This window comes from Leuciscus leuciscus (assembly GCF_965113295.1).
Source record: "Leuciscus leuciscus genome assembly, chromosome: 12".
Lineage (NCBI taxonomy): Eukaryota > Metazoa > Chordata > Actinopteri > Cypriniformes > Leuciscidae > Leuciscus > Leuciscus leuciscus.
This window is the reverse complement of record NC_138736.1, coordinates 26298836-26310000: the sequence shown is the minus strand read 5'-3', so window position 1 is coordinate 26310000 and position 11165 is coordinate 26298836. Positions and strand designations below refer to the sequence as shown.

At 38.4% G+C, this 11165-nt stretch overlaps 1 protein-coding gene across 1 annotated transcript; it reads right to left on the bottom strand.

Moving 5' to 3' along the window:
- Nucleotides 1-2206: 2206 nt before the first annotated feature.
- LOC309511024 (uncharacterized protein) lies at nucleotides 2207-11083 on the bottom strand. The gene is made up of 6 exons (XM_082186040.1): nucleotides 10961-11083; nucleotides 10730-10807; nucleotides 5476-5758; nucleotides 5229-5374; nucleotides 4823-5147; nucleotides 2207-3328 (listed from the first exon to the last, which is right to left on the bottom strand). The coding sequence occupies exons 2-6, from the start codon at nucleotides 10803-10805 to the stop codon at nucleotides 3175-3177; spliced, it is 984 nt and encodes a 327-aa protein (XP_082042166.1). The 5' UTR covers nucleotides 10806-10807; nucleotides 10961-11083; the 3' UTR covers nucleotides 2207-3174.
- Nucleotides 11084-11165: the final 82 nt, after the last annotated feature.

Genomic DNA, 11165 nt, shown 5'->3' with positions numbered 1-11165 from the left:
CCATACTCCCGCCATGCCCATGGTCGACTTGCTTCAGCCTATCAGAAGCTAGCACGTTTGTGATTCAGGGGTGCTTTCTAGTTTCCTGGTCGATGACGTCACCCGCCTATGACGTTCAGTCTCGCCATTGGACTGATTCCATACGTGCTTCATGACGCACTCACGAAGGGGCGTTCCCGCAGCGGATCGACGCAGAATCTCATTCCCTCTTCAGGGAACTAGGGTCACATACGTAACTGAGACGTTTTGCTGTTTCAGAAATCCATAATCTACGCTCGTGTTAGCTTCCCTATTAACTGTTTCCTATGATGTTTTGTGAAACTCGTGATTCTTTGTTGTAATTGGTGCATTATCACTTCTATTATTCTACCTTTCCCCACCCATTACAACTTACCGTAGTTAACAGGCATCAAGAAAATATGGCAGTGAGTGGAGGAGACACTTGCTGCGTCCCAATTCAGAGGCTGCATCCTTTGAAGGCCGCATTCGAGAACCGATTGAGTCAAAATGAAGGTTGTCCCAATTCGAAGGCTCCTTCAAATGCGACCTCCAAATGAATCCTTCTTTTCCCATGAAATGAAAGATACAACAAATGGATCCTTCGCCCTTTGTATCTAGAACAAGGGTGCTGAAGCTAGAAGTTACTTACTATTTAACTGGCCCTTGCAGGATGTTAGTGAAAATGTCAGAGACAGCTTGGTTAAAAGAAATAATAAAAGGGAAAGAAATAAAAAGAAATAAAGAAAGAAACTGAGGAAATAAGTGAAGCTAGATGCAGGAAGCAAACCTATGTAGCCTGAGGCACTGGAACTTACAGAGTGGGCATAGACAAATGATGGAGTTCTCTTTCCTTAAGGAAAGAAAAAAAAAGTTTTTTTTCTCCCAAGAACCAGTTTTTTTTAAGACATAAGGGCAAGCTGTAATTGAAGCCATTGGCTAATTCAAGGTGAATAAGGTCTAAAGACTTCTCGCATAGGTATTGTTTGAAGAGTTCAAGTGGTAATGTCTTTGCAATTACAGATTTTCTATTTTAATCCCTAGCAAAACCTTCTGAAGGAAAAAGAGCCAAAACTGTACATTTCCAACAGTTAAACAGCTGCAATTTTGCTGTTACTTTGAGAGTTTATGCAGACAGCCCTCCTACCACCTTGTTAAGTCAGATGTAATTTATAGACTGTGGTCCCATACATTATGCACACTTGAGCTGGTCTCAGTGCCAGCGTGGAAGGCATGGCTGGAGTCTCATCCGCCCTGAGCACTGACCTGATCAGGCAGAGTGCAAATTGACCCAGTCAGATAATGCCATGAAGAAGAGAGACTCAATTACTCTTTCAGTATTTCGCTGAATTATACATCTGGAGCTCTTGCCGAATCAATATGGTTCCTGTCTTTGATACTTGAATGATTTATTTTCCTATACTGGGGGTCAGAAAGCCCTGATAGTCTGTGTGATTGTGTTTGTGTCAAGGTTTGGAAGGTTAGCATGTTCCTGTTCATTTCTTATTTGAGATTCTCATCAAAATTAGATTTTTGTGTCTTTTAGTCCATGTCTTTTGACACCATTTATATGCAAAAAACAAAAAACAAAAAAAAAACTTTGATCAGATACACATAATTAAAAGTTGTTTCTCTTCTAGGAAAAATGGGCAAAAAACGAATGACTCAACATGCATGATTTTGATTACGCATTTAACAAAATTGTGAGTGACTGGAAAGTTTTTATGTCAAAATTTATATCATCAGGGATGTTAATATTTTGCAGACATATTAATCCATTTCCAGTAGTGCAATATAACAGGGTTTTTTTTTCCATCACATTTAATTATTGCCTTTGACTTCAGTCTTTGTAACAGTGGTTGGAGTGTAACTTCAATCTGTGAATGTGGATCTGAAAATGTGTATTTAATGTATTCAACAATATTATTGAACTGCCTGCATTTACGCCATTGTATGAGAATTGTACTGAGCTGGATGATGACATCACCGTTTTATCCAGAGCGGCTGTATAGATAAATTAATCACATTAATAACTTTTTTACAACAGAAATTAATCAACACTGAACTTAACTATGCTGGACTATGACACCATTTTCTTCTAGAGCTGCTACAAACTTTATTGCATTATTTTCCTGTTATCAGGGTAAAGCTGCTTTCAAAACAATCTGTATTATAAAAAGCGCTATATAAATAAAGGTGACTTGACCACTAATACCAGCATATTTTTATATAGCATGAGTTTCATGTACAATTAACATTTGGCATCTTTAACAATGCAGTACATTTCTAAGATGATTGTCAAAACTGTAGAAAGTTATTACGCTGTGCTTTTCAGAGATATCTTTTGTCAGTGATATTAAAATAATCAGATTCATATTTTATATCCTTTTCCACAACAGCATTTTTGTCCATAAAACTGTACATGGATATATATATTTTGCAAGCTATCTGTCAAAGTACTTTGGAGAATTAAGCACAGATGGTCTATCAGACCCGTTTCAAAGCATACAGCAGCTCCAAATTCAATTAACATGATGAAAACATGTCATTTTCAATTGACTGTGGAAAAGAAACAGGCTGATTCCTGTTTACAATATAACAATGAATGATCCCAGACGTCAGCATGGTTTTGAACACATATCTTGCACAGTTATTGAATCAATATTATCTTCAAAGAAATTTTCACTTTTGATTTAGTGGTGTCTATCGCTGGGGTTAACTCTCAGTTCAGGATGAAAAAAAAATCAAGCAGCTGTCTTTGCATGGTATTATTGTAATTGCACAATTTCAGCTTTAAGGAAGTTGCTTAATATTTCCTTCAAGTGAAGTTAAAGCAATAGTGACATCAAGTGGCTGGTATGAATGCACAATAGTTATTAAAACTAGCTGATAAGAATTACATTGAACATTCATATTAACTTATATTTTTTACTTTGTGTAAAGTAAAAGTGAGAAATATTATTTTGATCTGTTACTGAGCATTGAAAACAATGATTTTATTTCTCATGCAAATATTTGTAACAGGGATAGATAAACAGGGGTATAGACAGGAATTCTAAAAAAAATATGAATCACATAATATTAATATAGTAAATTATTATTAACATTATTGGGTGGCAATATAGGCATAAGGTCGCTATGTTCTTGCTAAAAAAACACACACAAAAAACAGCTGCATTATTCTGTTGGAACCCCAAACACTTCCACTTCACACAAGCTCAGAGTCCTGTTTTCCCCAGGAAGAGCCACAGTCACATAACGGCCTTGAAGAGCACTGTCACACTGGAACGTCCTGGTCCCTCCCGCAGGGATGAAGGACACTTTAAAACACCTAGGTAGGAGTGAAAGTTAAGGAAGAAAGGAGAAATAAAACGATGCCTTAAATATCATATATATCGTTATGTATATAATGCAACAGTTTCTGTCCACAAATTTGATTTTCAGAGTAGCGTATGTGACTCTCTGAAAGACAACCTAATTTCCTAAAAAAAAAAAAAAAACATTTCTTACCTACCACACTTATTTAAACTACATATTAAAACATAAAAAAAAATATATATATATTGTTCAAGCTTTTGAAAGTCAGGTGGATTCTGATGGGTGTTAATGTTTTGATCATTCATCAGATTAAAAAAAATAAAGAAAAAATAAACGTTTTTTAAAGTGATTCCAATGATATCGTTCCTCTATGCCTTGCCCATTATCGTTATAGTTGTGGTGTGGACTCCACGATTCTATTAAATTTAGAATGATTTTTAAATCTTTATTTTATCTTTATCATCCTTGGTGTGAACAGGCCTTTACTAAGTTGATTTGACTTCATTTGGAACCATTTAATAGACTAAAACAGGCACTATTTGTGTCTAAAATAAAAGTTACACAATATTAAGTTGTTCATTTAGCAGCTGTATCACATGCTGTTGGTCTGAACACACAGCACACTTTCTCATGCAAAACTTTATGATTAATTAAAGGACAAGTACGGTATTTTACACTTAAAGCCCTGTTTACAGATCGTTTCTGATGAAATAGAACGGTTAAGATTACAATTTGGACAACTGCTGCTGTCCTGAGAATTTTAGGTTTCTTTCGCTTTCCCCCCCCACCTCCAGAATGGCTGCATATGTACTGGAACAATCCTTCCTAAAACGCATTAAACTTTCGTTTACAAAGACGTGAAACTCACCGAGTGGTCAGGGGTGTTCACTGATATGCTCACACAAAAATCGCTGCAAAAGATGCTTTCCAACAGGTTTTATCGTAGTTTTGGTCCAACTCCATTGACTTGTATTGGATGTGCTGTGAGGTACGGTATTACTCCGCCGCCGGAAACGGAAATGGGGTTGTTTGTGGGCTGGAGTGTCTATTCAAGCTCTCAACGAAAGAATGTACGGGTGTGAGGCATTTGGAAAAATAGGTCCACCGTTTTACAACGAATGGTAAAACACCTTAACCTAAACACCAAAAAAGCGATTTTTGTGTGAGCATATCAGTGAACACCCCTGACCACTCGGTGAGTTTCACGTCTTTGAAAACGAAAGTTTAATGCGTTTTAGGAAGGATTGTTCCAGTGCACATATGCAGCCATTCTGGAGGTGGGGGGGAAAGCGAAAGAAACCTAAAATTCTCGGGACAGCAGCATGTGTCCAAATTTTAATCTTAACCGTTCTATTTCATCAGAAACGATCTGTAAACAGGGCTTTAAGTGTAAAATACCAAACTTGTCCTTTAATAATACATTTTATACAAAAATAACTATAATAATAATAAATACATAAGCTTTATAAGGTCTATTATAAATGCATGTAATGACAGAACTCCTTACACTGGGTTTGCCCGGCCCTCAGACTCTAGTGAATCTCCAACGTGAATGACCACTCCATTCAGTTGCTCGGCACAGCAGTCACCGCGATTGGTAAGAGCCACTGACGCAATTGTATAACTCTTCATCAGATCCAGTCTCCACCAGGGATCACTTTCAGTAGTCGTTTGAGTGCAAGAGCCTTTGAATAGGTCATATTGCCGGTTCCCATCAATGGCATTTTGTGCAAGACTCAGGCATGCTGTAGTACCTTGATTCACACTGGACTGGGTGGCTCGTCCATTTGGTGCCACGTTTATCCTCTCAGCCTGCATCATTGCAACCATGTCTGAGAAATAATGAAGTATGAACAGTTAGACAGTGCTGTAAAACACACTCAAACATCATGTGTGATGTCATCACATTTCACCTTCAGAGACTGCGTACACCTCTACTTCACATAGTGTCAGAATGCGGTTCACTCCTGGTAAAAGCACATTAACATACTGTCCATCTAAGGGGCTGAACTTGAACTTCTGCGTTTTCCCAGCCTGCATGGAATACACTTTTGCAGCCCTAAAGAAATGTAAAAATGCTCGATGATCTCACAATCGGATAAAAAAAAAAAATATATATATATATATATGTTTTGAGCAACAGCTTAACAATTCTCTCACATCTGATTGTTGTTGCCGTCGTTGTCAAGGCTGTTCCCAATACGAATCTCAGCTCCATCGATCCTATCAGCACAACAATCACCTCGGTTGGTGATGGCAACCATGACAATTTTGTAAGGCTGTTGCAGGGTAACTCTCCACCAAGGGTCTCTTTTTGCAGTTATGTAAGTGCAGGAATTATTTGCAAAATTTGTTGCTCTGTTTCCATCAACAGCATTGGCAGCGGTGTTACTGTTCAACAAGTCAGTGGACTGGTGGGTCTCACTTCTCAAAGCAACATTTCCTATAAAGGATGACAACAGAGAATTGATTACATAACTACAACAAACTATATATATATATATATATATATATATATATATATATATATATATATATATATATATATATATATATATATACAGGATTCAGTGGCAGGAGAAATATGTGAAGTATGAGTATAAGTCACAACAATAGACTCAGGACAATAATTAGGGCAGGGTATCAAAGATTTCCTAATTTGATAATGAGTAATTTGGGTAGATTTTATTTTTAATGTCATCTTTGCTTACACATGCAAGAAATGTTCTCTCTAAAAACTGCCTCATCAGAGTCATCAGTATGTTTTTGACCACTAAAAAGGACATGCTCGTAAGTCAAGTCACCTTTATTTATATACATTTATTTATTTAAATAATTATTTGATCCCCTGCTGATTTTGTAAGTTTGCCCACTTACAAAGAAATTAAGGGTCTATAATTTTTATTGTAGGTTTATTTTAACGGATAGAGACAGAATATCAACCAAAAAATCCAGAAAAACACATTATTTTGTTGTAAATTGATTAGCATTTGATTGAGTGAAATAAGTATTTGATCCCCTACCAACCAGCAAGAAACAGGGACCAGATTGTAGACCTACACAAGGCTGGAATGGGCTACATTAAAAGATCATCAGCAAGAAGCTTGGAGAGAAGGAGACTTGTTGGTGTGATTATTAGGAAATGGAAGAAATGCAAAATGAAAAACCAATCGCCCTCGTTCTGAAGCTCCATGCAAGATCTCGTCTCATGGGGTAAGGATGATCATGAGAAAGGTAAGGGATCAGCCCAGAACTACACGGGAGGAGCTTGTTAATGATCTCAAGGCAGTTGGGACCACAGTCACCAAGAAAACAATAGGTAACACACTACGCCGCAATGAATTTAAATCCTGCAGCACCCGCAAGGTGCCCCGGCTCAAGAAGGCACATGTGCAGGCCCGTCTGAAGTTTGCCAATGAACATCTAATGATTCAGAGAAGGCTTGGGAGAAAGTGCTGTGCTCAGATGAAACCAAAATCAAGCTCTTTGGCATCAACTCAACTCGCCGTGTTTGGAGTAAGAGAAATGCTGACTATGACCCAAAGAACACCATCCCTACAGTCAAGCACAGAGGTGGAAACATTATGCTTTTTGGCTGTTTCTCTGCTAAGGGTACAGGACGACTTCATTGTATTGAGGGGCCAATGGACGGGGCCATGCACTGCCAAATCTTGGACGAGAACCTCCTTCCTTTAGCCAGAACACTGAAGATGGGTCTTCCAGCATGACAATGACCCAAAACATACCGCCCAGGCAACAAAGGAGTGGCTCAAGAAGAAGCACATTAAGGTAATGAAGTGGCCTAGCCAGTCTCCAGACCTTAATCCTGTAGAAAATCTGTGGAGGGAGCCACAACTTTGAGTTGCCAAGCAACAGCCAAGAAACCTTAAGGATTTTGAGAGAATCTGTAAAGAGAAGTGGACCAAAATCCCTCCTGAGATGTGTGCAAACCTGGTGACCAACTACAAGTATACTGGCTGTCATGTCGATGAGGCCTTCACAGGGGAAAGTCTAGTTGACACAATCTCTGCTGACAATTCTGAGTGTCCGAAGTGTCAGAGTGTTTCAGTGTCTAGATGCAGTTCCTCCTTCTGATCTGGATACAGCCCAGCCCGGATCCGGCTCACTACATCATGCGTTGATGTAAGTGACAAAAGTAATTGTTTGTAAATTGGGCTACACTGGTTGCCCTGTATTTTTTTTAGTCATTTGTTAATGAATTGGACTACACTGGCTGTCCTGTTTTTAAATCACTAAAAAGAACCGGGTCATAAGAGTAATTTTATCATGAATTAAACTACACTGGGCCTCTCTCAATACTCACACTTGGGGCCCTATCTTGCACCCAGCGCAAATGACTTTGTACACCGACGCATGTATGTACAATATTTATTTTGTAAAATTATATATGTACAAATCTATTTTGCACTCGCGCAAAGCGGACTTTTCCCTCCACAGAAGCACGTCGGTTAACTAAGAAATACACTTGCGCTCCCGGGGGCGGTTCAGCGCAAAGAGGAGGCGTGTTCCGGCGCAAACGTTCCTTCATGCTATTTTGCAGGTTTAGAAAACAATTGCGCCACTAACCAGGAAAAAATTGTTTAAAGTCAGTGGCGCGTTGCACATGTTATTCATATGCTATTTTAAGGGCGCATGCTTGGCCATAATCAATGTAGCGTGTGCACAACGCGCACTTTGATTCTCTCATCTACACAGAAGCACCAGTTTTCATTTTTGCAAATCATACATTATTACGATAGATAGATAGATAGATAGATAGATAGATAGATAGATAGATAGATAGATAGATAGACAGACAGACAATTTATTATAAAAGCATACATCTAACTTACACATTTACCCAAATTATCATACGCCTGTTTAACCGAAGTTAATTTGGGTGGGTTTCTCCATCCCCAATGTCCCTGACGAGAACGTCGGTCTCCTCGTCTGTGAACCGCTCCTGGCGCGCGCCTGGCAAATCCGCCGTTATAATAGGAATCCGCTTTAGAACAAGCGCGCCTCCTCTTAAAGGGAATGTGAGATGTCGCTCTGATTGGTTTATTTCACGTTACGCCCAAACCACACCTATGAATAATGAAGCTACTTCAGACCAACCCCTTTTAGATTTGCGCCGGGCGCAAGAGGCATTTATCCCGCCGAGAAAATAGCAACAGCGCCGGAGATCCGCCCACAAAGTTACTTGCGCTTTGCGCTTGACACTTGCGTTTCAGATCGTTAAAATAGGGCCCTCGGGGTCTTTGCACATGACCACTTGTCTACTTGCATGAAGTATTTCCTGTATTTGGCCCAAGTGTTCAAGTGGGCGCTTGTCTACAAGCGTAGAAGTTTTGATTACCCAATGGGACACACTTACAACATAGTGTTGTGAAGTTAAATTACAAGTAAAGTTTTTTTTACAGAGCTTTATTTACACATTTTACTACCAAATTACAGTATATGTAATTTGTAATTAATTCACACTTGCATGAAAGTTTTCATGATTTCAGGGCTCATGAGTTCTTGAATGTGAAACTACCAGTAATAGATTTCTATGTAATTTCAGAACAAGTGAGTCACACTCACTGAAATCTGTATCCTCTCTACACTTGTTTAGTTGTTGTGGGTCTGATCTGTTCCTCTATGAGATGTGGCTGACATCTAGATGTATTGTGGTGACAAGATGCAAGGGTGTGCCTACTAGATACAGATCACAAGTCACCATTATTATGCAAATCATCATTGGTGTGTTTCTGAGAAATGTATATTAGCAGGCCACATTACAGAGTTTTGGTGTAGCATCAGGGTACATAAACCACTTTCCATGACTTTACCATGTTTTTCATGACCGTACGAACCCTGCAAAATGGATGTGAAGCTACATCTCTGCAATGCTTTAGCGTATTAAGACAAAAGTTGCTATGTCATCATCACAAGCATAAGTCAGACCCAAATTTCCCAAGTCGCCCATTTAAAAAAAATTTTTTTTTTATTAGTTTTGCCTATTGTAATGAATTTTGATAGATTCCTTGAGTCATTTCACAGACAATGATACCAATTATGCCATTGTCGGTTGAACTTGCCGTCCGCCATTTAAAATTTCTTTGAAAACCTACTTTTTCGAACTCCTAGAACGTTAATCAATTTTCAATTTATATTCTTATCTAATTAACTCACACTTACACTGGAAAGTTTTCATGATTTTAGGGCTCATGAGTTCTTGAATGTAAGCGTGAAAATGATGGGATGTGCTAAGCTACAAATACCTGACGAAACGGTATCAGTGATTATGTGGATTTAGTGTGTGTTAAGGCCACTGAGCTTTGGCAACTTTGGAGTCTTGCGCACTTACTTCAGGTCATGCAAGTGTGGGTGTTGGGACAGGCCCACTGGCTTCCCTGTATGTTTTTGAATCAATTTGTTTATTTTATTTTTTGTTTTAAATCACATTCAGGCCTCAGAATATGATTTTGCCGTGGCACTGTAGATTCTGCAGCAGAAGCAGAGTCTCAGAAAAACTATGCCAATACCATTTGTTTGCCAAAAATAAAACTATCTGATGTTGTAATTTTTACCCAAGCTGACTTAGATGACACATCATCTTTCAACTCATCATTATTACAGTCCCTTTTTCTTTTGCATGCAGTTATAGGCTTTATTATCTGTTATTCTTATCCAAAGTGATTTACAGTAGATTTTTTATTACAGGAACTGTTCCCTGGAGCAACCAGAAGTTGACAAAAATTATTGTAATTCATGCATCATCTCTTGTGGGATTTGAACATACAGGTCTGGGGCCGGTTGCATAAACATAGCCATTATGTTAAGACAGTGTCTTCAGTTCTAGCATGACTGACTGGCAGTTAGTCTTGGGCAGTCAGTCTTACTTTTTCAGTATTAAATTAGGCCAATCTACGTTTTTACGTAACTGATTAAAAAAAGCTATGAACAGTCTTAAAGAAGAAAAAGAAGTCTAACTAGAGGTTTATGCAACCGGACCCTGGTTTCACAGTTGGGCTTAGATTAAGCCAGGATTTGGCCTTAGTTTAATTAGGACATTTAAGTAGCTTTTATAAATGTGCCTTAAAAAACATAACTGGTGTGCATCTTGAGACACATCAATGGCAGTGACATATTTTAAGATATGTCAGTGCAAGTTGCTTTCAGTTAAAACAGCTCAAACATGTATTTTAGTCTGGGACAATCTTAATTAAGCCTTGTCTGTGAAACCAGTGGTATCTTTAAAGTACTAGCCCAGATCTTTAACCACTAAGGCAAGGCTTTCACACTGCAAGCCTTAGTCACACCAGATATTATATAAATGTATGACATTATTTTTGCATTTATTGTAGGCTATGTATTTGAATGTACTAGTCAATTGAAGCGCCAAAACTAACACTTAAACATTGTCTACCTGTGAGTTGATAGGCCATACAAGGTCCCAGAGAGATGAGTACCAGTTCAATCATAGTGATCATGAGAATCGTCATTCCTATAAAACATAGATGGAAACATATACATTTGCAAATTCTTCTTGTCTGTTATAGTCAAATAAATGTCCAAGATGCTTAATGGCAAATCCAAGCAAACTAAACTACCAGTAATATATTTCTATGTAATTTCAGAAAAAGTGTGCCGCACTCACTGAAATCTGTATCCTCTCAACACTTTAGTTGTCGTGGGTCTGGTCTGTTCCTCTGTGAGATGTGGCTGAGATCTAGATGTTTAGTGGTGCCACAATGCAAGGGTGTGCCTACTAGATACAGATCACAAGTCACCATTATTGTGCAAGTCATCATTAGTGTGTTTCTGAGAAATGTGCAGGCCACATTAAAGAGTTTACATCAGGG

Bases quoted from the DNA above. Each gene is read 5' to 3' on its own strand.
- LOC309511024 (XM_082186040.1), bottom strand. From the start codon at position 10,805: ATGACGATTCTCATGATCACTATGATTGAACTGGTACTCATCTCTCTG. The intron at 5,375-5,475 runs GTGAGAGAATTG...ACATTTCTTTAG, and splicing joins GACGGCAACAACAATCAGAT to GGCTGCAAAAGTGTATTCCA. The intron at 5,148-5,228 runs GTGAAATGTGAT...ATTATTTCTCAG, and splicing joins GGTGTACGCAGTCTCTGAAG to ACATGGTTGCAATGATGCAG.